At 34.7% G+C, this 26,915-nt stretch overlaps 3 protein-coding genes across 6 annotated transcripts; all 3 read right to left on the reverse strand.

Moving 5' to 3' along the window:
* Positions 1-5: 5 nt before the first annotated feature.
* Positions 6-7,066, reverse strand: LOC105047731 (large ribosomal subunit protein mL101 (rPPR4)). 4 transcript variants are annotated; one of them, XR_003801363.2, is made up of 4 exons: positions 6,743-7,066; positions 1,796-3,105; positions 1,118-1,568; positions 6-214 (listed from the first exon to the last, which is right to left on the reverse strand). XR_003801363.2 is itself a non-coding variant. In XM_073252606.1 (3 exons), exons 2-3 carry the CDS (start codon positions 3,885-3,887, stop codon positions 1,858-1,860), a joined length of 1,317 nt encoding a protein of 438 aa, XP_073108707.1. In that variant the 5' UTR covers positions 3,888-3,981; positions 6,743-6,879; the 3' UTR covers positions 1,643-1,857. The 4 variants fall into 4 exon arrangements, 2 of the variants coding, with proteins under 2 accessions (XP_073108707.1, XP_010925090.1); XR_012139053.1 differs by having other exon boundaries at positions 1,118-1,574; XM_073252606.1 differs by lacking the exons at positions 6-214; positions 1,118-1,568 and adding an exon at positions 3,819-3,981 and having other exon boundaries at positions 1,643-3,105; positions 6,743-6,879.
* A 41-nt stretch (positions 7,067-7,107) lies between these two features.
* On the reverse strand, positions 7,108-14,671 carry LOC105049320 (pentatricopeptide repeat-containing protein At1g50270). The gene is made up of 3 exons (XM_010928943.2): positions 12,796-14,671; positions 7,263-7,393; positions 7,108-7,158 (listed from the first exon to the last, which is right to left on the reverse strand). The coding sequence occupies exons 1-3, from the start codon at positions 14,669-14,671 to the stop codon at positions 7,108-7,110; spliced, it is 2,058 nt and encodes a 685-aa protein (XP_010927245.2).
* A 2,877-nt stretch (positions 14,672-17,548) lies between these two features.
* LOC105047738 (GDSL esterase/lipase WDL1) lies at positions 17,549-23,843 on the reverse strand. The gene is made up of 6 exons (XM_010926799.4): positions 23,635-23,843; positions 21,072-21,149; positions 18,693-18,833; positions 18,543-18,619; positions 18,316-18,465; positions 17,549-17,961 (listed from the first exon to the last, which is right to left on the reverse strand). The coding sequence occupies exons 1-6, from the start codon at positions 23,743-23,745 to the stop codon at positions 17,748-17,750; spliced, it is 771 nt and encodes a 256-aa protein (XP_010925101.1). The 5' UTR covers positions 23,746-23,843; the 3' UTR covers positions 17,549-17,747.
* Positions 23,844-26,915: the final 3,072 nt, after the last annotated feature.

Consider the following 26,915-nt stretch of genomic DNA (forward strand, 5'->3'; position numbering starts at 1 on the left):
TAGTTTTTCTTTATTTTTGGACCACAGGGATACCGTCTGACAGAACCACAAAATGAATGGAAATTGAGGAAACTCTAACTCGAATTCTTCTCGACTTTAGAACACAAGCTATTGCTCATGGCACGACCACGTTAAAAGAATGAGTATTTTCCAATCATCATCATTTCCTGCATCAGCCCTTTTGTCCTAGGGTTTCTTATCATATCTATGGCCCCTGCAAAATTCATTGAAATGATTTAAAAAAAAAAAACATAATCTTCCGCACAACGCAATAAGTAAAGAAAAGTCAACTTGTGTCATTCGAAGATCCAATACTTAAGGTTTTCATCTGATTATACAAGCTACACCAAAAAAAAAAACTAGTAATTTGTATATACATTCCTCGTTTTTTCTTCAATTGTTATCATAATATTACCAGTTACCACTAACAACGCGCATTATTCTATTAGAAGGCTTTTGTCTTTAACTTTTTTCATGTTTTCAAAGTTCAGTGATGTTTTACGTGGCTTTCTGATTGAAGAGAGATGTCATATCCCGCAATCCAATCAGCGGAAGAATTGTCTTCATGGAAGATGTTGGCCGATAAAGACCTCTTGTATGAAGGGTTATACGTCGAAGCTTTTCCCAGCAACCATGTAATATCATATATATCTTCTATAAAAGGATAATAAGTTTTATTTTTCAAAAGCATATATGATGAATTAAAAAAAGAAGAAGCATATATGATGAATTAACCTTCTGAAAAGGTAATCTGAAAATATGTTTAGCAACATTGCCATCAGTATCCTGTCACTGCTATTGCAGATCCAAGTAAATTCTTTTGAGGACCATATATAGTAATTTAGTTTTTTTGTTCGAACTATAATAATTTGGCTGGACATTAGAACCTCTAACCTACGCCTTTCAATTTCTTCCCAATAGCCATCCAAGTCCAAAACTCAAAATTTAGATCAGCTATAGTCCATAGCATAGTATTATCATTTATTTTTGAAGCAGAGATAAGAACTGTCTTCTAAAGAAGTGCTCTGAAAATATTTTTAGCAACCTTGATATCAATATCCTGTAATTATTATTGCATATAAAAGTAATTTTCTTTTGAGGAACCATATATAAGTACCTGTCTCTCCCAAGACATTGCCGTCCATGATTCTGACCTCATTGTGCATGCTAATATGCCACAATTTTCTTTCCTCTGGATATAAGAAATTTGTGCACTCTCTAAATGGTTCAGCAATTACCCGGCTTCCATTAAGGATCAGTTCCTATTGGCTATAATTGCTGCCTAAAAAGATACCTTCCATGTTCCACATCTTCACCATCGTGGGACTCCATATATGATATCCCACCACCACAATAGTTTTGCCTCCAGAAATGCCCATGTCAGTTGGAGCTTCTCATATATTAATCAATATTTATGCAATTTCAGATGACAGAAAGGCTAAATCCCTGGAAACCTTTCAAAACAAACAAGTCAGCAGCCTTCACACAGCAGAGAGTTGATGTCTTGTGAACAGCAAGACAGTATCCATTCCCGCTTATGGTGTGTCAAAACTCTCTTCATCAATAACCTGCAACTTAGAAGATCTAAACTATCTCACCACCATAGCATGAGATATTTCAGTGATGTGCACTGTAGACAAACTTGACAGAATAAAAGGTCCCAACATTGATATTTTAGAAGTTAAGAGTGTTGTGCATACAATCTATAAAAACACATAACTGGAAACTTAAACTGGATACAACATCACAAAAACCATTGGGAGCGAAAGCTTAATTTAGGTTGAAATGAATATACCTCAAAATAGTCAGTTGCTAAGTTGGAAACATGTAGCATCCTCAACCTTATTTTAAGAAAGATTAGATCATGCTACACACAGTGTCCAGCAATTTTTCAGTGGCTTGGCTCGCAACCACATTCTCCATCTTCAATCGCCTCCGCATCCCTGGGCTGTTCTTCCCAGCAGCAGCATATGTTCTTATTAGGGCCTCAAATATCTCTGGCCCCAGATCCATCTCCACTTTCTGTAGAAGCTCAATAAACTTTTCAGCACCTGCAACATCCTTCTGCTCCTCAAAAAACGCCATTATAGCCTGGATCACCTCACAAGGTGGGACCCAAATCCTACCATGGCTTCTCCCCTTCTTAATTGCACGGTCAGCACACCAATGCACCATTTTCATATCACCTTTACTCATATAATATTCCATGAATATCTGCCATGTTTTGGCATTAAGTCTTCCGCCACGCATCTTTGCATGCTTCTTAACACCTTCAGCCTTATCTAACATGCCCTCTTTAGCATAAGCTCTAATCATTGCATTTGCCACCCGGATATCATATGTTGAGCACTTGGATTCCCATTCCTTGAAACGTGCTTCAGCACCTGGCAAGTCCTTCAAATTCACCAGCACCTGAATCATATTTAGATAGCTAATGTTTGCCATCTTAGAATGTGCCAGCTTCAGAGAACGCCAGATACGGTGCACTTCAACTAGATTGCCAGTTCTACCATACAACGTGATCAAGAAGTGATAGGCTCCAAGATCTTGATCCGTGTTTCTCTTCTCTAGCTCTTTGAGAGCTCCTTCTGCCTTCTGAAACATGCCAGCATCTACATAAATGGATGCTAGATTACTATACGTAGTCCAATCCGCCATAACTCGCCCATCCCTTTTCATCTCTTCTATGACTCTTTGAACACCAGAGATATCGTTGATGGCAGCTAGAGCCCTCATCCAAACATTGTAAGTATAACAATCCGGCAACACATCATTAGCCTTCATCTCTTGTATAATACTAGGAACCTTTTCTGGTTGGTCGGTTTTAGTGTAGAGGGTCATTAAGCTGTTATAGGCCATAGGACTTGAGGCAAACTTCAGTTCCTTCATTTTCTCCATAAGGCCCTCAGCCTTGTCCGTCATTAATTCCTTGCAGTAGCAGTTCAGGAGCGCACCATATGTAAGGTGATTTTTAGTGGGTTCTGGGAGATTGATGAAATACTCCTCGGCAGAAGCAATGCCTCTGGCTTTGGCTACAAGATCTAGACGTATAGCTTGATCACTGAGAGTTAAGTTCATACCTCTTCTGGCCATGGTCTCTGAAAGCTGCAGCAAGAACAAATGTAAACATTTTCTGAACGAATGGGACATGGCAGCAAATTCCCCTTCAACTAGAATTTTTTTTCATATTTATCTTATCTTTCTTTACTATGTTTGGTGTTCTACCAAAAAAAAAAAAAAAAAGATTAAATGTCGAAAACAAATATTTTTATTCTAAGGGCAGAAGCTGCAGTCAAATTAAATGCACATAAGCAAAATGGAAATAATAATTCATGTAGCACAAATCTATCTCAGAACTAAATCATATTATCATTTGTAAGATGCCTTATAAGAACTGAATTAACCAAGCGAATATTCATTGACGCCATCAAATGGCTGCTAGAGCCAAAATTTTGCTAACAGAGATCAGTGGTAACATAGAAATCAAGACATTTCATCAGCCGGAGTTTTTTTTTTAAAATTATTATGTAATGAACAAAAGCTTTTTAAAGACTAGATAGGTCACATTTTAGGAGCTTCTGAAACCAAGTATTCAGATAATGAGACAATCACATAGCATAGAAGAATATAGTATCAAGAATATAGCATTCCTATTCTCGACTCCCTCCCCTAGGACAAAAGAATAAGGGATATGCAGACTCCATCTACACAGTTGAAACTCTCTAAAATCCCAATTCTTTATCATGCAACAAAGTTACCATTATACTTGTAGCCAAGAAGGAAAAACTTGAAAAAAAAACTGAGAATAGTAGACTAGCCTTGCAGAAAAATGAGACTTTGTATATATAGTTTTCTCCATTTTGAAGAACGTATTGCCTCAAAGACATAATAAAAAGCTTTTGACCAGGGATACTTCTTGGAATATTCAATAAAGTGCTAGCTCAGGGCACCCTCGAAGCAGAAGGTGTAGATGTTGGAAACCTGATAAAGCCAAAGCATCATAGTTGGAAATTGCATTCAGCGTAGAGACAACAGAAGTGTTGTTATTTCATAGTTGGTGGCAGGCTGGTTACGAAGCATGACATAAATATGAAATGTAGATACAACAACATACAAACATATTGATACAACAAATTTGAAAAATATATGGTATAAATGTGGTTAAGAGGTAGGTACGAACAAATATATTCTTTGTTTTATATTTACAGATGCATTAGATATAACAAACATTATATTTTTTTGGTTTACATTATAGAATTTCAATAATTTCTAGAATTGTAGCTTATGATAATGAGCAACCACAAGAATGTCCCTAAACTTTATTTCAGGAAAGAAACTGTAATTCATGCCATGAGGATCAAAACATATATACAGTATATTAAGTAAAGAAGGAAGAAGAAAAAAAAGGCAAAAAGAGGGAAGTAGGAAAGGGAGAAAATAGTTTTCTAAAAAAAGAAAAGAAAACTCTGTAGAGGTTTCTTTTGCTAAGTCTCATCAATGCTAGCTATTCTTCGCACTTTTTCTCCCTCCCTTCCCTTCCTTAACTGGGGTGCACATTATGGGAGAAAGGGGGCTTTGTATACCCCAACTGATCGTAGATCCAAAAGTTGAATGAGTGTTGATCTGTAGCTCGTGAGCCCTCAAGGGTATCAGAACATGTTGAACAAGTATCCAAACAGTATCCTCAATATATTGTTTCATTCAATGACAATAAAATAAAAAGGACATTTGCAAAAAGTATCTGATATATCATATTATATACAAGCTGAATCTATATGATATGTTCTAAATACAGAATGGGATAGTATATGTGCCTTACAGTCATATCATGGTTAATGTTATGCCTTACAATGATGTTTTTCTACAATTAAGGAAGAGTCTGAGGTCAAAGATAAAACTGAAAGCTTAAAGTTCCTATACAGAAAATTGACAATACAAGTGCAATATTAAAGTATTCTTTCACAGAAAGTATATCACTGAAAAATATCGACAAGAGGTCAAAAAATATAAATTGCTAAACCCAAATGCAGAAGATGTTTAATTTGAAGAACTGAAGCCAACTACTGATAGTTTGTAGATTTGTGTGTCTTTTTCTAACATTTGTAGCAAATTCCTCAACATTAAGATCACTTCACCTTTCAAGAACTTCCACACAAGGTTTTATGGAATCTAGCTAATGACTAACTCCTGCATAAATTCTGTTGAGCTTCATAAAAAAATGGACACTGCCAATTTAGCTTTGCAATGTTTGAATGAAGAGATCAAACCCTGGTTATTGTAACCATGATCTACCAATAAACAATTTTCAAGTTTATCAGTCACCTTAGACCTTCTGGTGATAAGTATCCTTGTTCAATAAGTTTTACAATCAAATTCTATTATATAGTATCATCTTCTCATCACTTCATCTTTTTGCCCCTTTTTCTGGTTGGCTGATTATGAATCAATTAACTTCTGTATAAGGCAGTATAGCACTTTGTAACCAATAAGAAAAACATAAGCTCCAACATCTAAAAGTTCATAATATACCCACCTAGATAAAAAACTATTATGCCCTTCATGTTTTAAAGGGCCTAAAAGTCAACCAATCCTGTAGTAGTATCCAACACCCCTTTTGAACTCTTGTTCTCAAAGATTCGACTGTTCCTTTCTCCAACCTAAGCTTCAAAACTCTCAATAACATCATTATAGAACATAACCTCCAAAAAAAGAGATCGAATACTGAGAGAATTCTTACAAGGTGATATTTTGACTATCAGGTTGCTACAACAATTAGGGGTTAAAAATTGGAACTTGGTTTAAAATATATTTCAGCTTATGCTATGTGGATTTCAATTCATGGCATGAGTTCAAATGCATAACAAATGAAAAGGCCCTATTTCATCTATGTGGAGCTGACAATGCTGGAGAATGTGGTGGACTTAATAAGCCTTCATTAATTAAAAATTTCCAGCTAGGGCATCACATACAATCCATTCCTGATCACACTTCATGACGCTTTCATCTGTATTGATCATTAATCAGGTCTAAGCCCTGGTTGAAGTCATACTATTTTTTTAAAGTATCTCATGCTTCTCAAAATGTGATACCTTCAAACAGAAATTAATTCTTAAATTAGAGGATACAATATATCTTTCCTTTTCAAAGCACTCAAACATTTTGAAAAGGATGGAGTAGTTCCTTCTCAAAGTACCTCATAGACTTTGAATAAACTCTTTAATCCCTCTAACCACTATTAATTTATAAACCTGACAATAATAACTCCCCAGGTTTATATAAAAATAACAAGAACGATATTATTGATCAATGCTAGTCTCATCCAGATCCTCAGGTTTACTTTATCGAGCAACTCAAGAATGAGACAATTATCTAATCATTGATTAGCACTTCAATCAGTAGCTTAGGATAAACTAACACATGGGACGCGCGTTCAGTTTATACTGGCATGATTAATATTACTGCATAAAGCATCTTCATTACCTTGAATATAATCTCTAGCCAAAAAATACCAACCGGAATTTCTAGTCATTTTCACAAACAGTTAACGTACACAAAAGTAAGGGATCCAATGGAGCACATATTAAACTCATCTACACAACAAGATACATGAAACTTCTACTATTAAAGAACTTGTTCATTTAAACGAACGAATCGCATAAATTGATCTCAGAAGCAGGAGACAAGGGGCAAAGAGAAAAAAAAGAGAACGAGAGGAGAGGGAGAGAGGACGGAGGTAGGAGACCTTGAGAGCGGGGCGGAAGCGCTTGCGGTTGCGGAGCTTGCGGATGGAGACGCCGACCTCCCATTTGAAGACGCGCTTGCGGCTCTTGAGGAAGTCGTCGAGCTCCTGGCGGACGCTCCCCGGCGAGCTACCCTGCCGGAAGAGCCTCTTGTACAGCGCCTCTTCCAGATATTTGCTCGACCGCTTCGCGACCAACTTGGTCCGCGTCGCCATTGCAAACGCCTCCTTTTGCTTCCCTCTCCTCTTTCCGGCACCAGGGCTTTGTGTGCCAAAGCCTGAGTTCTGCTGGGCCAACGCCGGTCCAGTTGGATGCGGCCCGGCTGATAAGTGGCAAGTATCCCGGGAAAAAGAAAGAGAAAATATAGCTAGGCGCGTGAGTTGCACGTGGAGTCGTCGTTATCATCATTATTATCTTTCTGTTAAAAACAAAAACTATTTAATGGATGGCCGTGAAATGGTAAATGGTCTCAGGTCCAATCGGACCACGCCGAATCCCACGGTGGATAACACACCACGTTACCCCTTGTATTTCACGAATTCTCGATTTCGCATCATCCACCGTGCATATGCTCCGAGATTTGCCTGAGTGACCTGGTCCATACGATAATTTCTCCAGTGTCACTATTTCCTTACGGCTAGATGACCTGACATCTGGAAAGAAGATAAAAAATAGGTGCATCGGACTCTTTTATGTATATTCCACTTGATTTTGGGGGATAAAACTTGATAGAGCTCCACCATTGCAACTAGATCACTACAATTAAAATTATTATCATGACGCATTAACTTAATATTTCATAATATTTTAAAATTTAAAGAGTTAATAAAGCATTTTAGTGTGTTCAAAGTATAGCCATAAAATTATAATAACTTAAAATAATACAGTTTTCATATCAAATTTTATTATTAGCTGTCTATCTATTGTCTGATTATATTTCTGTAGAAATTTATTTTAATCATAACAGTTGTGCTAATTGTGATCCAAGAGATCATGAATGTAACATGATTCTAATGCAATGAATTGCATAATAGTTCACGTATCTAGCATGACTTAGCCTACATTTTTTGGTTAGCAAGCATAAGAATTTATAGCAAGTTTGAGAGTTTAGAATCAAAGAATAACTTGGGAAAAGAAAGTACTTATCATGATTTTTGGAAGTTGCTCTCTTGTATAATTTTCATCGGGAGAAATCAGATTTCAACAAAGTAGGATAAAATATTTTGACAAATTAGATTCAAATTATTTTATTTTATGTGCTCAAAATTGCATTCTTTTCATAGTTTAATAGGTGAGATATTGGAGGTATCAATATTTATTTTGCAAAACATGCTCAGCAGCTGGGCCATAGCACTATTTCCAATTTATAAGGTGTTATTTTTTCCTTATTAAAGCATTCAAGTAATTAAATAATCATTTCATTTGTCTTGTTATATGTCATATTTTAATCATTATTTCTTAAAAATATATTTTTTCCTTGATAAAAAATAAAATTAAGAAAACATATTTTTAAAACTTGATTGCTAAAAATACTTAGAAATATTAACAACTTCTGCATTCTACTACATTTACATACATACACAGATCTCTGCTACTCTACAGTAAAAATTCTCCCTTTCTTCTATCTATTAGTGGATCCGAAGGTGCTGCTGGGTATCACCGTCTAACCTCCATAGTACTTGCTTCAACAATGATTTTATATAAAATTATAAATATTGTATTTAAAGAAACTTCAATCTTGAAGATCAAGAGAATGAGAATTGATGGGATATATTTTGAAAGATAGGGAAAAAGACTTATAGGAGAGTGAAGATGAAAGAGGAATTGTTCAACAAAAAAAAATATTTAAAACTTTAAATAATGATTTGTGTAATAAGTTTTGGATTTCTTATATATATATAAGCTCTTTAAAAATTGACAATTTATGATTATTTTTTTATTCATACTATAATTAAAAAATAATGATTATATTTTATACAAAAAATTTTAATATTTCTGACATATTTTATTTTAAATAATTTTAATACATATCCTAAACCAAATCAACTTTATGTTCAACAACCATGCCTTAAAATCATTATTTATCTTGAGTTCCATGGCATTTGAAAATAAATTATGTTACTATCCTTTGTGTATAACTAATATTTAAAATTTGTTAAAAATCTAATTGATATATAAATAATATTTTACTTAGAAAAGATATGGATATGATTTATCTCTAACTTATATCCATATCCATTTAAAATAAATATTGGTACTAAGTTTGATATCCATTTAATATCCATATTTATACTTATTGAAAAATATGGATATAAATATAAATATACCAGTATTCAATATGTATTTGATCTATTTTCAGCCCTAGTTAGATAAAGGCATGTTCTCAAAGAGTGTAGAAATATAATATGAAAATCTCACTAAAGCAAACTATTAAATAAAGATAAAAATAAAAATATTGTAAAATTGTATAATTTGAGAATTTCATGAATCTATGGAAATAGTATGCATTTTTGTTGTAATGTGAGAATTTTCTCAGTCTTCTTCCTATTTGGTAATATTTGAGCCATTAATAGAATTATGATTTATGAATGTACATGGAGTTTGTATCACAAAATTATGCAAAAATATTAATATTTTTTTTGCAAGCTACTAGATTAAAAATAATTATTTTTATTTTTTAAGTATGTTAGAGAATCAATTATTGTTCTTCATGTGGAATGATGTAATTGGTATTGACATAACACCTCACTTTAAAAGATCGGTTTGAGCATTATTAATTAGGGAGGGTGATTCCCATGCTTAGCTATGCAAACCCCCTTAACGTGTATAATTTTTAGTTGGACCAGGTCCTTACTAAGTTGGGGACAAATCTAACCGTGAAGCAACATGTGCATAAGCATGTGTATTATGCTCGTCCAATTTATTCATCATTATGCATGTTGCTCAATGGTTGAATCGATCCATCAGTTGAGTGATAGATTTGCTCCAACCAATAATTACTCCCTCAATACACCTCTGAGCTACAAACATGCCCATATGGTCCCACATCATTTATCTTTATTTCATGCCTATTTTAGTAAGATTCTTTATAGTAAGGAATGGCGAGTATTCTAAATTTAGAGCTAACCCAAGAACACCATAATTCACTTCAGCTTTCTTTTTTACGCTTTTCTCATTTTCTTGTCAAATAGAAATGTTATATATATATATATATATATATATATATATATATATATATATATATATATATATATATATATATATATATATATATATATATATACAGGCGCGCGCGCGCATGCACACATATGTCTATATATATATCATCAAAAGTATTTGACTGATTTAATCTTGTAAGAATGGTGAATAATAAAAAATATTTGATACCACATGCTCCATGGGGACAATAATATGTGGAACCAAATAGAAGAATAGCATTATCGAAATCGCAAGATAATGTTCAAACAGACTGAATTAAGATCTTGAGTAAACAAAAATTAAAAAAAATTCAATCATTTGACATCACTTTCATTTTTTTCTAATTTATAAATATTTTTTTTATTTTTTAAATTTTTAAATATAAAAAGATTTGTATACTTAATTTTTTTATAAAAAATATAAAGATGGTGATGATGATAGAAACAATGATAATAATGATAGAGATAGTGAAGATGCTAGTAATGTTGGTAGTAGGAGTAGCAATGGCATAGTGAAGGTGGCCATGATGCCCATGGTAGTGGCCATGATGTCCATGGTAGTAGCCATGGAGGTGGCAGTGGTCATGGTTGCAAGGGCATTGATAATATGGCAGTGGCAATGACAATTACAATGATGCTATGGTGAAGGCAATATCGTGATGGTGGCGGCTGCGGAAGGATGAAAAATATAAGTTGGAGGCAACAATGATGGAGGTGGTGGTATTGTGGTAGTGATAATGATGATAATATAAATATTAGTGATATAGTAGGATGACAATGATAGAGCGGTAAAGACGGTAATGATGGCATAATGGTAGTGATCACGGTGCAAGTCGGTGGCAATAGAGGCAGCAAATTGTAATGGCAATGGATGTGGTGGTAGTAAAAAGTTCTCATATAAAGGTTTCTCTGGGCAAGTTTCGGTTAGCCCCAGCACACAGCATGCGGAGATTATTTCGTATTTCATAAAAATATATTTCTCCTGACATGATGACAAATTTCAAATAGTCCGACCGCCTACTTTGTTACTGTTTCTCTCATCAGCCCTTCTGAGGTACTGCTTCTACTATGTAATTCTCTCCTCAAAGCAATATCATAGTGCCCACCGCTTAGTGTATCAAGACTAATTTATGCATGTTTGAAGAAAACTTGGTTTCAACTAGTCCAGGCACATTGCTGGCCGAGACTAGTTCACATGGTATAAGAAATTAACTTTCATCCACTTCCTTCACGCCGCGTGCATAGACTAATTTATATTTGACAAAAGTTGTTGTAGCAAATCATAGTTAGCTCACCAAAGTAGTTGTGCTCTTACTATGTGCCTTCAGTTGTTTGGTAAGTAGCCAACAAATGCTAGCATTATCATATACATTAAGAATTTTTGAAATCTTATTCTTGAAATTGAAATATTTTGGCATCTACAAGGAATGAATCAAAAGCCTTTGTGAAATTGAAAGAACATCGTTCTTCAAAATACTGGAAGCATGAAGAATGAAAGGATACAAACTTTCAAAAAGGGATCAAAATATATATATAGTAAATGATAAGAGGCTCTCTTGCACATGGTCCACCTCAGCAAAAGTTATAACAAGCAACCTGACCTTTAGTACTTGGTGCATCTTTGATTCCCTCAAAGATAAAGCTCGTTCGTTGGGCCGAATAGTAAAATTACTCAAATCCCCTACTGCAATAGATTTGTTATCGATCGAGGATCATGCTCTTCCACACGTTACAACAAAGCTCATGCCCCAGCTTCACTGGGATTTCCACTGAAGCCGGGTTGCACGATACCAATAAACTTGGGTCATTCAGCTCCTTTCTACACGGTAAAAGAGTTAAAATGTCCAAACTGCTACGACTGACTAGTTTGATATCACATAATAATTTGTTGAGGAAACATCATATGATATTCTTAATGTCATAAATTATTTCTCTAGAAAATCTGCTGAAGGGATCGACATAAAATCTTTGACCATTATAATGTCGTTAATTAATTATTTATTAGTCTATCCCTTGGCAGCTTAACAGTTGTATCTAAGAAAAAGGGATGGAAAACTAAAAATATTATATTGCATTAACCAATACCAACTTTACAGAATAAAAATAATTGTAGCACGAAAAAGGAATTGCTATGTCATTAGGATCATCATTCATCCCTTCTCATTTGTAATCAAAATTATCTCCTAATCAAGCTAAGTTTGGTATAGTTTGAAGACAAGATAAACAACCATCAAGCTCAACCATTTGCTTGTTATTATTATCTAAATTTCCTTCAACAAACAGTGCCATGTGAGAACTGATGCTAGCTACAAATTAGAAAGTAGAAACCATATTATTATAATTGTAAAAGATATTTAACCAATAACTATTTATTTACATTTAGGAGACAAAGGTTCTTCATGTTGTATACTGTTTAGCTCCATTTGTATAAACCATGTGCATCAGTGTTAAGGTTACCTGTTTATCTATTACTCTCTCCTAATACAACACTGGACATCTATATATTCAAAAGCCAGATATGCCCTAATAAAACAGAGCATCAATCATCTTTAACTCAATAAAATTGGATTTAGTGAATACTTTTTCTTAGGCAGGGGGAAAATTATCTCCTATCTTCACATTGTAAATTACATTGATGATACAACAAATCTGATCTTTGCACAGTTTTTGTATTATTCTATACAATAATATAGCACACTTGATAGAAATCATGTATTACCAGAAATCATGACAAGAACAACAGCCTTGCACAAACCGATGATATCGATTTGGATCCTTCAGGATGATTTCTTTATCGCAAATCAATGATATGAATTTGAAAGCTTCATGGCAATCTCTACAGACTCGAAGGTTCTTACCTATGCGGATCAGTCTTTCATCTTGGAAATGCATCAATACAAAACCAAGAGCCAGCTTCTCTGTATGAGCACATAAATCATTTACCTTTGCTTCCTCATTAATTTTATGACCTACGTCTGATGTATCCCGCACAAAGCCAGCTTTCTCCATGGTCCAAACTAATGTCTCCAAGAACTCATAGATCTTTTCAGAGCATGTCTTTAGGTGATCACCAACGGTAAACCTGTACACCTTGCCCCTCAATTCTACCCAACTACATGCAGTTGTTGCCCTTAATCCCACCTCCTTCATGAGTGACCTGATCTTAGCAAAATCCTCCCACCGTCCTGCATCAGCATAGAGCCGAGACAATAACAAATAGTTACCAACATCATGCTGGTCTAACTCTAAGGCTTTTTTGGCTGCATACTCCCCCAACACAACGTTTTTGTGATTCCTGCACGACGAAAGAAGTGATCCCCAAACAATCTTGGACGGTTCAACTGGCATTGTCTTTATAAAGTCATGTGCTTCATCGAGAAGCCCTGCTCGTCCGTATAGATCCACTATACAGACAAAATGCATCATCTCTGGAACAATATTATAATCTCGTTGCATTGAATAATACAGTTGCTGACCTTCATCAACTAGCCCACCATGGCTGCAGGCTGACAGGATGGAAACAAAGGAGACTCCATCTGGCCTAATTCCTGATTTCTTCATGTCATTGAATGTCTCTAGAGCTTTTCTACTCAATCCATGTGCACCATAGCCAGCAATCATAATCGTCCAAGTCACCACATTTCTTTTTTCTGTCCTCCTGAAAAGTGATATAGCAGATTCCATATCTCCAGTCTTAACATACATGTCGATAATAGCATTATACATTATCAAGCACTCTTGTTCGCTGCTGTCACCAATGCATTTAAGAACATATCCATGTATCTCTTTCCCTTTGTGCAGGTCTGTTGTTACCCCACATATATTCAGCACTGCAGCAATTGTAGAAGATCTGGGATGCCGCCAACCTTCCGAAAGCATGCCCTTGAACAGATCAAGAGCAACCTCGAATGACCCATTCAAAAAGTAGGCATTGATGATTGAATTCCATGAAATCGAGTTTCTTTCACTCATTCTATCAAAGACTCTCTTAGCATGGCACAAGTTTCCACATTTTGCATACATGTCTAACAATGAAGTCTCCAGTATCATATCAGCCTTCTCAAGAAGGCCATTTCTCAAAGAAGCCCCATGAAGAATCCTGCCTAAAGCATAGTCCCTTGGTCGTGAGCAAGCTGACAATGCACTAGTCATGGTTATGCTGTTGGGTCTCATCCCCTCTTCCAACATTTCAGAAAAGAAATACAAGGCTTCACCCCCAACCCCGTTTTGTGAGAAGCCACAAATCATGGCAGTAAACAAAACCACATCCCTTTTGGAAATTTCACCGAACAGCTGACGGGGGGCATCAAATTGGCCATTCTTGAAGTACATCTCCACTAAACCAGTACTAACGAACAGGTCATTGATGTACCCAGATTTGATAGAAAAAGCATGGATCTGTTCTCCATGGCGAAGGGGTTCGTCTAGCTTAAGAGAGAGTTTGAGAAGGGAGGGGACTGTGAATTCATCCGGTCTAAGACCTTGTCTCTGTGATTCTAAGAAATGTTTCAGTGCTGATTCTGGTTGTCCTGAGCTGAGGTGAGACCTTATGGTGGAATTGAGAGAGAAGGTGCTTTGCTGTCTAATGTCAACATATAAGTGAAAGCAAGAAAGCAATTGGGAGAGAGAGAAAACATATGCTTTCCTTCTAAATAAGCTAGGAAAGGATTTTGTTGGAATGGTGTTTTGCAGACTCTTTGCTTGCATAACAAAAATTAAACTTGAGGTATCCATGACAAAACGGGCAACCTTGATCCAATTGCCGAATTATGAGCCGATGACATAAATCTAATGCTAACTTAACAGTGTTTTGATCCAATTGAATAAATGACACGGCACTCTTGCCGTATTAAATCTACCATCTCATGGCAATTCAGAGTGTTTTCTTCAAAAAAAAGAAAAAAAAAAAAAACTCTTTTAGCTTTCATATAGCAACAAAGAAGAATATGAGATGCAGTGTATCAAAGGAGGATCTCAAAAACAAGACACAGTATTTGAAGGGCAAAACTTAGGGTTTTTGAGCAGGATTGTAGATACCCTGAATTCCAGAACTGATTATAGATAATTAAATTCCGAATTTTGAATTCGTTTATATATTCCAGGAAAAGGGGGACAAGAAGATGATTCTATAATTATGGAATCAAAAAGTCAAAAGTCAAAATAAAATAGAGATAAAACAACAAAATTAGAATAAAATAAGAAAAGAATATTAATGAAACCAAGAACCCTAAGTGCTATACATTCGAATAGCTAGGAGTAGGGGACGATGCTTCTATTTAGGTTTCGATTCGTCCTCTATCTCAGATGCAGTGTTTCAAAGGAGGAGCTCGAAAACAAGACTGACAGTATTTGAAGGGCAAAACTCAGGGTTTTTGGGCAGATTTGTACATACCCTAAATCCCAGAACTGATTATAGACAATTAAATTCCGAATTCCGAATTCCGAATTCGTTTATATATTTCAGGAAAAGGGGGACAAGAAGATGATTCTATAATTATGGAATCAAAAAGTCAAAACAAAATAGAGATAAAACAACAAAATTCGAATACAATAAGAAAAGAACATTAATGAAGCCAAGAACCTTAAGTGCGGCTAAGAGTAGGGAAAGATGCTTTTATTGAGGTTTGGATTCGTCCTCTATCTCAGAATGAGGGTTTGCTTGAGCTAGAGAGAAGGGGGTTGGGGGAGCTAAACACGAACCAGTGACGATTCGAATAATGGGCCGGTCGGGCTGCCACCACTCAAACATATTGCTAAGGAAAATTTTTGTGCACCGCGCGCGGCGTAGAAATCGCGCGGTGCAGAATTTCTTCACCGCGCGCGGTGATTGGCCCGCGCAGCCACCCCCACCCAAACGACCATTAAGTGCATAGGGGTGGGGAGGTTTGCGCGGCCAATCTCCGCGCAAATTCTACACCACGGCGCACAAAAAATTTCTCTATTACTAAATCCTATGCGTGCAATGCATGAGCCATACACATTCCGAGATAAAACATAGGATAGAATGACATGGATCAGAATGGATCGTATTAATATAAATCAGATTAAAAAATTATCAATTTAAATTTAATTTATTTATTAAATAAATAAAAAATTTAAATTTGAATTCCATCTATTTATTAAATAAATAATTCGATACGATTTATTTAATTTATTTATTAAATAAATTAAATTAGATTAAATGAATTAAATAGATTAAACTTAAATGGATCATAAACAAGATAAACAGATTTTAAATAGATTAAATGGATCTTAAATAAGTTAAACAAGTTGAACAAACCGGACTAAATGGATCAGAAATAGGTTAAACAAATTAAATGAATTATCTAACTCAATCAATCTGAATATTAAATGGTTTAAACGGATCAGATGTCTAAAATCCAAATCTAACCCAATTATTAAACGGATTAAACAGGTCGATCCGTTTATGATTCAAATTCATTTAGTCTAAATCTAAATCTATTTATGATGAATCGAACACAGATCGAATTGATGAGTCGAATCATATTTTGCCAGCTCTAATATAGGGCTCGTTCTCTTATCATAGTAATTGATAATAAATAAATGATGTGCCACGGTATTTTTGAAATAAAATAAAAAATTAAATTCATGATAGAATAATAGGATATTAGTAAGTTTTAGGCTGCATATAATGCTTTGTAGTTAGAAAAATTATATCTCATATAGTATGCACAATATGACCATACATATTGATAATCATAATCACTTATTCTTGCAGCAGTATATCGAGATAGGCATCTGATAAATGAAGCTCACGAGAACAAGTGGCTGTGATTCATGGTGTATATGGGCATACGGTGCACACACTATAAGATATAATTTCTCTTCAAATTGATTTTTTTTAATTATTTTTTGAAGTATCTTTCATCTACATCTTGTTATTAGGCCTGTTTTTGTTACTTTTTGTTTATGAATATATGTTTTGATATCATTTTTTTCCCGGGCATTAGTACCTTGCAATTTCATATTAGAAGTTAATTTTAGAAACCTCACCGGTGACATAGTGCCATGTAACTATTATTAAGAGAATAGAAGAACAGAAGAAACCTCACCGGTGACATGCCAATGAATGAACTTCTTTGTTCAGAAAGACTAAAACATGGCTGCATGCCACCTTCCATTTTCAAACTCGGAATCTCTTCCAAAAGAAAATAATGTATAATAACAATGTACACAAACCAGTGAAACTAATCCAAAATTAAACACAAAAAACATGACCTAATTATTGCAAATATAGTTTTGCAATCTCATATTAGTTTGCAATTGCAATCTCTCTCTCTCTGTCTCATGCGCATGCTTGGAAACAGTTACATAGCACGATTTTTCAAGGATGACTAAAATAATTTATCATCCAATTTTTCCCAAGCTTGCTGCAAAAAGTGCAATACCATCCCCCTCATTCTTCTTCGCTTGCTTCGCACTGCTGCAGCACAAACGCATTGTGGTTGCTTGCACCAGCAAGCTGGTTTTGAGGTAAAAGCACTTGGGTGAAAGAACAGTATGCAAGTAACATTTTTCTCTGTATCTACGTCTTTGGTATTCGACAATCATAACACAATTGAAGTGTGAGAAGAAACAGACAGCAGTTAGTTATATTGCATGAATGCTCAGTTCAGCACAGAGAATTATTATTCATATCCATCAAATATCTTTAATTCAAGCAGTACAATAAAAACCATACTAGATTAGCACAGCTCAAAGGGAATAATGGTTGCCTAGTATTCTTTCTACCACTCCAATAATAACCAACCTTATTAATGCCAACTGGGTTGAGTGCCGACAGAACAATTTAGTCCCATTGTATTTCTCGGTGAGAAGTCCACTCAGAAGGGTTGAAGGTAGATAGTCCATCAGAAGCTACAAGATAATAAGGTGAATCCTCCGCAAACTCGGTGGGCAAGGACTTCCAGTGTAGTGAAGGCTCCCACTCAGCTTCTTTGAGGACCTTCAATATCTCTGCCACTACTATCTTGCTTCCTTCAGAGGAAAAGTGAATGCCATCACTGAAACAGAGTTCGTATCAGTACAACATCTGGAAATAATTCATCCATAACACATGAAATTAATCACCAACGAAACTTGATGAAGGAATTTTAGAAATGAGAGAAAGAACATTCATTGCAGATACATATGGATTATCAGATAAGCAAAGCAAATGCAGCTATACAATATCGATCTGTCCTGCTGAGGAAATGCCAAACTCTTGTCAAGACCTAAAATGAAAAACTGTAGTGATATAAGACAGGAAATTAGATAAAAATTCCATTTCTTGTTGGAAACAAGGAAGTGCACAAGAATAAAAGCTTCAAGGGTCCAGAGTTTCAGTAAATTGAGGAGGAGTGAGGAAGCAGACTCACGTGAAGCAGACAGTAGCCCAGTCATCCCGCTTTTGCATGGCAGTCCAAAGATCAATAACCTTTAGGTCCATATCGTTACACAGTTGTATACAAGCTTCAGAATATTTTCGGCACAACTCATTTGTCCGCTCTATCTTCCCTATGAAAGGACTGGGTTGGAAAACAAACTGATTTAAGTCTTCAAAACAAGAACAACAAATACAACAAATGTGTAGGCATCATAGCACCTTTCTAACTGGCAAACCATTTCCTCATTGATAGGAGGGCAACTGAGGAAAATAATGCGTGTCTTTTCAGATAGACTCTGGATATAAAGTAATATGTGATGTCAGAAAATTCTTTAAAATGCATGTCCATGATTTTAGGGTCAGAGTTACCTTAAGATGTTTTGCAATCCTATTCATGTTTTCAATGTATTCTGGAAGTGGCACATGGGGACCTAAGCCAGATGGATGAGGTCCCATTGAGTCATTGCCACCAAAGTAGACTATTACCAGGGAAGGTTGCACAGCTGCATCCTAAGACAATAAACAGATGCAAAGTAACTTAGTTAACCAGATATATGAAGGGTAAGACTTGAAACAAGCAACATAATATAATCATAAGAACACCATCCAACTCTTAAAGTAAGTAAACTGAAGTAGGAAGAGTAAGAGATGGTGCATTGTTCATCTGAACAATGAGGTGAATGCAAGATTTGGAAAATCTTGCAATAGCACTAGAGATCAGTGTTTTAAGATCCAGGCAGATTGACCAGGCTGACCATATGGACCTGTCACCCATAACCTTTGGCAGGTTGGAACAAATTGAAGCCTTTGTTTCCAACATCCAACAGCCTGAGCTCATCTCCTTGAGGTTTAAACCATTTGGCCAATGCTGTAGGAAGGAAAAGGCTCGTATTTTGCACTCTTCTCCCTCAAATTTTGAAGACAATTTGAGTTGGCATGATCACCTCTCCTCCTCCATCCTCTTATTTTAACTGGCTGCCAGCATCAAGGAGGTCATTAACTACCAGCTGCTAGCCTGCAGTAGCCTGTCATCATTGATCTGGGGTGATCTCTATTCTGAATGTGTACAAATCTATAAAAAATTGAGATTGTTTCATTCTTCAAGTAGTGACTGAAGTACTCAACATTGAACAGAGCTTTATACCCTTAATTCATAACCAGGATTTCTGGATTTCATTCTCTAGCTAATCTCTTTACAGTATATACCTCCTGTATCATACTCTATATATATCTCTTCGATCATACTCTAATTATTTATTAAACTGAACTTCATTCCTTCCAGGTCGGAACACTATTGCCGATTCCCCATATACTCTGTCATGAAATATACTCTTTCATATATGGAAAGGCCAGCAAATCTATCAGTCTCCTGGGAAATATTGCTCTTCCCATACAAGGAAGGCAAATATGTGCATTTCTGTTCAATGAAGAGATGTGAATTAATTTATTCTTTTTGGAAGCTAGTGATTTATATTGGAGGAAAGAATTCTCAACTTTATTTTATAGGTTGTTAAGACTGTGATCATGTTTTCTACCAAATACTTGCTGTCATGCTACTACATCTATGTAGGGGCATTGGTTGTTTTTTCAGTTAGATGGCTTATATGATACGTATCTTAATGTGGAAGTCATCATTTTATTTTATAAAAAATTCTTTAAAGATTTTTATTTTTCCAATAATTTTGCATTTTTAATTTTATACTATGTTTGGATTTATTTATTTTTAATAATGTCATATGTTAATCTGTTGGTCTATAGTCAAACAGCAGTTGAATATTTGACCCATGACCTGGCCAATTAATAGATTGGTTGAGGACAATCGTCAGAACATTGCCGGAGGTAGCATGAAAACCATTAGTGATAATATTTCCTACAGCCAACAAACGGGGGTGAAGGCTTGTTGACAGTAATAGTTTATGAAAGTAATGATCGACAAAAGCATGAGTTCGTATCCATATGTCAAATTCACATTAAATAGGTGTCATCCGTTACCTACACTAGGTCTTGGGACATTCAAACGCATGTGATTTCTTTAAGTGACATCGGATGATGATGTCCATCAATCAAGAAATTTAACAATGGATTGATAGCTATACTCCCCTTTTTGTTTACATATGTTCAAAGGAGTTAGCATGGCCGAGGATTCTTGAACAGAGGGATGGGCATGGAACTCTCAGATGGATGAGAGAATCAAAAAAACTGGAGGACCTTCTTCTTTTCTAAAGAACAGGCTGGGTTTATCTTTTAATATAATACATGGGACAGGTGGCTAAAAGAAAGTATGCTGAGGGTTTCATGGGCCATGAACAGATGGGTCAAAGTTTTGCTTAAAGTGAAAATATGTTTATAGTTCTTTCCCGGATAGAGAGGCAGCAGCTACTGGCACTGGTTAAAATCCAGTTGAGCTTTGGACTTTTCAACACCTGAATTAGGCCTTGGCATTTTTTGTATAGAAGTAAACACATGGGTTATCCAATAATGTCACTGTAGTTTTTTTGTTTTTATTCACACTGCTAGATATATACGGTTGAGAAATGTGGACTACATGAAATGAACCATTTTGCTTACAGGACGCATGCATTCATAACAAATTTTCCACACAAACAACTTAACAACTGGAAAAGCATATATGCGTTCAGAATTGACCTAGAATTCTTGCAACCAAATGAACAATTGCATAAAAGAGTAGTCATTTCAGCCATCTAAGTTATTAAACAATGTGATGTTCAAAAAAAGCAAAATCTATACCTTGGGAAAGATTTTGTCAATCACTTGGAGAGCACGTCTTGAGTTCCAACCACAATATCCTCGCAGCAAAATATCAGCCTATTCCGAATACAGAGAAAATAATAGTCAAGTGATTATAGAAGTTGTACAAAACTGAAATTCCAAATAAATATGTTAAACAAAATACTAAGCTGTAGAATCAAATGCATATTGCAGGGGGAATGAGAGAGAACTTGTTCCAGGACAATATTTAAAAAAGTCTCGACCAAAATTAAGTTCTTCTGAAACTCTTTCATTGATGTTATTGGTAATTGAACTGCCCTACTAAGCTTTACTCAAAGAATTTAAATTCTCAATATGTAGATTGCATCAAGTTGACCTTTCTAAGAAAAAACTCACTGCTTGAGTCTTTCTGTACAGAAATAGGAGTGTTGGTGACAATAATACTGAGTATTGGATCACCATATTAGTTTTATTTTTCATTCACTAAAGCATATTCTATTCTTTGCAAAAGAAAATTGAAACCTCTTCCACTGGATTGGGGAAATCCTCTAAGAAACATGATCATCTTTATACATGTTGAATAGCATTTATTGCAGCATTACTAGAATGCATGAACTATCAGAAGATTTGTCTAAGAAAATTATGCGGATAAATTATTTGAGATGGTTGACGTGAGGTAGCAGGTACATTATGCAATGAAGCCATAAATTGCAAGTGATAATGCATAAATTCAACCAAAGTGACATGGCACATAAGCATGGTCACAAATAGCTTTTGTGATTAAGAAGATGACATTCTCCAAGAAATTTTAAATGAAAGTGAGAAGCTGAAGCTAAATGACCATAAGCAATCCAATTTAAGAAGCAACATAAGGCAAAGAGAGGAAACTTAACCAAACTGTCATAATAATATATCAGATTGACCAGCATTTGATTTATTTAGTATACATATAGAACAAACCGTTCTTCTCGTATCAATATTTTCATTTGTACACAGAGTTTATAAAAAAGCTAATGGCAAAAAAAAAAAAAAAAAAGAACCATCTGAAAAACCTTGAAACAATGGAAAGAGGGTTGCTGCAACTGATTATCTTATTGAATTGAAACAGGGCTGGAGCATGTGAAGTTTATATACCACAATTATGCTGGTAGGTTTGATTCACATGTCAAAAGTGGAGCAAACATGTCAAGAATCCTAAATTCAGCAGGACAGCATCTGCATGTGCCTAGATGATGAATGTAGCTAAGCTAGAGAATTTACTAATGGAGTAGAATGTTCCTTTTATAACTCAAATTGGTCGAACCAACTCATGGTTGATGTGTTCTAATGCATAAACTTAACATACTTGGCTATGCCATTTGTCTATTGAATTTGGATAAGTGCTGTAAAATGCAAAGTCTGATTATCAAACATTGACTCTCCTTTAGATCCTAAGATAAAGAATTCATCCTTTTAATCTTTTTCAGTCCTCCATCAAAGCATGCACAAGGGTTTTTTATTAAAAGCTATGTATTAGTGCCCTTTGATTCATTTATTTTGGTGGCAATGCAAAATCGTTGTCACAGAAATTTGTTCGAAGACAAGGCATTGGTGTTATGGAGGTGGTGGTGAGGGGAAAGCAATTGTTGTTTGATAGGATAGGTTGCAAAGCAGAAAAAAAAAATATTTGCTTGGATTTTGTATGCTAAATGTGTCGAATGGAGCTCTACAATTTTTTCAGGTTTTGTTCATGACTATTTTTAGTTTCTTCACTTTTGTTGGCCTCCTAAATTAAAGCTACTAAGCCCATGGAATTTTTCAGTGAATGCTCTCTGAAGTTCTAGCATTGCATAGAGAAGAAGAGTCCTAAGAATTAAAAAAAAAGAAATACCGCAGAAAGGAGTAGAACTTTCTCTACTCCTCTTCAAAAGATGACAGAGAGGAGGACCGTTTAAGTTTGATCTGCAGTAGGAAGAGGCTGATTGGTGTTTCGATGGCTGTGATATGATTCTCACTTAGGATTGGTGTTTGATGGATCGCTGTTATATGTGCCGAATGGAGAGGGATGAAGAGAGGGGTCGGGGAGGCAAGAATGGTGGGGATTGTGATGTGACTACGAGTATCTAATAATAATAACCAGAAAGTGAACACATGAATGCTCTGTTGAAAGAAATGACCCGTGTTGCATTCGCTAACTTGGGATTTTTTTGACTCATTGGAATTTAGGGTGAGAACCTGTCGCAGTTTCGTAAATGGTACAGGCAGGCAACACATGCTAAACTCATGCTCATCTTAATGGAAATCCTTAGAATCTAACATTAAATTTTTCAATCAACATGAAATATTGGCCGGCGCAGCTATAAACCAGAGGATCATGTCCACTCTGTCGGAGCATTTTCTCATCAAGTTCCTCTGTCGGAGATTTCATGTTATTAATCTGCCTTTTTGAACATAAATTAGATCATCAACATATCTCTTGAGATGTAGACATTTTATTGGAGCCAACATGTAAACGAAAGAATTTTGAAAAAGCATCAGTTTATCCGGTTGCGGATCCAGATTTCTACGAAATGGACGATAAATAAGAGGGTTCAGGAGGTACCTTGCGTGCGTAGATGTCGGCGAGGGTAGCCCCCCATCCCTCGTTGCTGAAGCTGAACTGGACGATGGAGGAACCGAACAGAACGAACAACGGCCGCCCTGACCCCACCATTCCTCTTCCTCCAAAAGATCCCACCGTCTCTGCTCTTCGTTCCTCTCCCTACATGTATCCCCACACCACGTTCGTTGCACTTGTTTTGAAGGCTTTGACCATTTCCAAGCGTTTCCAAAATACATGGCTGGAAATAAAACAATCTTATAAGCCAAGGGCTGTTTGGATGTCTGGACCAAAATTTAATAAAATTCGTGGGCAGATTGATTAGGTCTATCTTTGTAAATACATAAAGAAGAAATTCTTTATACACCACCGATGGTATAAAAAATTCGATACGGAATGTATTATTTTATATAATTGATTCACATGGTTATCATTTTTCTATGTATATTTAATACATACAGTTTCATTTTTTCGTTTAAAAATTTTATATGATAAAAATATTTCTACTCTTTGAAAAAAATTATGACATTCTGTGGTATATTATAACTTTCTACACATAGAATATCATAATATGGCTCAGAAAATTATGATATCCTGTGGCATATTATGTCATTCTATATCAAATTATAATTTTCTGCATGCAGGATGTCATAAGATGGCCTAGAATATCATAATACACAAAAGATATTTTTGTCTAATTACTTCTCAATGCGTATTTAATGTCTACAATTTTACTTTTTCATTTAAAAATTTTGAATGACAAAAATATCTCTACTCTTTAAAAAAAATTAGAATATTTTATGATATATTATGATATTCTGCATCAAAATTATGACTTTTTGCACGTAGGATATCATAATATGGACATAAAATATCATAATTTTTTTAAAGAGTAGGAATATTTTCGTCATTCAAAATTTTTAAACAAAAAAATGAAACTACAGACATTAAATATGTATTGAAAAGCGGTAGCTACGTGGATCAATCACATAAAGCGGTGTGCTTCCTGTTGGATTTTCTACACTGCCCGTGGTGCACAAAGAATTTCGCATATATAAAGAATCATTAGAGTAGGCCAAAAAAAATCTTTTTTCTCTCTTTATATGATTTGGACCAACTATTATAATGGTTCTTTGAGTTATTATAAATATGAGCCTAATCCAATCTGACTTGGTTACATAGTCCAACTCATAAATCCTATGTGAATTTGAGCTTAGGACCTATTCTTTTGTAGGTAAATATCATAAAAAAGTTAGTCAACTTTTTTATTAACCAACTTATCCATATTTTTATACTTTTCAAAATAGATAAATTATTTTTTATGAATAATATTTATCCATAACATGAAAAGCAAATCTTATCCATCTAGAGGGTGACTGAATCATTTTTCTATCAGCCAGTAAAGTAAATATTTAATATTATTTTTAAAATATCTATCCTTATTTTTAATGTCTTTATTGTTCAATATCCAATAATTCAGTCATCCACTTTCTCCAAATATAAAAAAGTAAAAAATATATTATAAAAAATATGGATAAATTTTAACAATTTATACAAAAAAATAGTAATGCAAAAGAACATGGATAATAGATTTCAAAGCCACTTTTCTATACGTAAAAGAATATAGATAAATTATTTTCTATCTAAATATTATCTGAGAAATATTTTTTTAAAGATCTTTTTTGTTGGGGATAATCTGATATGAAAAAATGAATCCCATGTCAGATTACCATGTTTGGTATGAAAAATAAAAGAGAGAGATGATAAAAAAAATTAATAGGCTCCATATTTATATTCTAAAAAGAGAAGATAAAACAAATACTATGAAGAAGTTAGTATTTGATAAACTTTTGAATAGTAGTAATCCATACTTGACAAAAATATCCTTAACAAAGCTACTTCTATAATCATTAAATTTGTTTTATGTCTTTCCAAATTCATTCAATAATAATCTTTTACAAAAAAAATTAAGATGGAGATGGTATTATGTAAAAGGCTATATGATTATAATCATTATATAAAAGCTAATTAGAGATGATAATGCTATCCTAATTTTTTTTAAAAAAAATTATATTAAAGGATATATTTATAAATTTGATCATATTCCTGTATAAATTTACCTCCAACTAAAGATAGTAATCTTTTTTCAGTGTCATTTTTCAGAATAATTTTTTCACCAATCAAATATACTAAAAATTATTTTTCTCTATAATCATTGTCAAATTATCCTGTAATCTAACATACCCAACTAAACGAACCCTAGAAAATATAGGTTTCTAGGTCAATTTTTTATTCACAAAAGAACGGACCCTAAAGAGAATGTTGGGTTCCGATTGTAACTATCTTCAAAGAAAAGATGGTCTGTATTCTTTCGAAATATTAACCATTGGATCACATTTTACATAGCTTTCAAAATATAATATCATATTTATGATCTATGCTGTGGATGGAAGGAAGAGGTTAGATATGCCATCTTCATGATATATATTGTGGATGGAAAGAATAGATTGAAATACCTTAAAAGTTATGCAAAATACATTCTAATGGTTGATATCGTGAAAGAAAATTAATTTTTTTATCAATCTCATTCATTTATGATATTATTATTATTATTATTATTATTATTTTTGATCTCGAGTATCTGTCTCAAAGGTGTGGTACAATACCCACCAGCTTTGTGCTAGGCCCACCACAATGGGCAAAATACATTCTAATGAATCGTATCTGAGATTAATTATTGTAACCTGGCTTCCCATATAGGGTTGGGTAGTAGTAATGGCCTTCTCCACAGATGACCAAGGATATCGATGAGTTTCTTCTCAAATTAGGATTGGAAAAGGTCGATAAAAATCAAAAATGGAACTTGCATCTTACTCTCCTAAAAAATGGGGCTTTCAAATTGCTGGCCTATTTCTGTCTGTGTGCCATTGTTCAAAGCAACAAATTTGCAATACTGTTCGACAACATTATTGAACCTTAGTTCCACACTTTCACTACAAAAAATATTAGGGGCAAGGGTTTTATTGATGATCCTCAAAACAGCATATTTCAAGTGGGACAAAGTGGAATAGGTATCAGGGTTTTAATATTTGATTCGGATAAGGAAACAAAGTACATTTTGTGGCTAATCTTGCTATCCATATCGGAGAGTAAAGGATCTAGTCTTATTCTTAAAAAATTATATTCAACATTCATATGCATCAATGTAGATGTGCACTATGTTAATCACCTTATCTCATTCGCTAACCTTGCTACCCATATTGGAGAATGAAGGATCTAGTCTT

Source organism: Elaeis guineensis, chromosome 2, assembly GCF_000442705.2.
Source record: "Elaeis guineensis isolate ETL-2024a chromosome 2, EG11, whole genome shotgun sequence".
In the NCBI taxonomy this organism is placed as follows: domain Eukaryota; kingdom Viridiplantae; phylum Streptophyta; class Magnoliopsida; order Arecales; family Arecaceae; genus Elaeis; species Elaeis guineensis.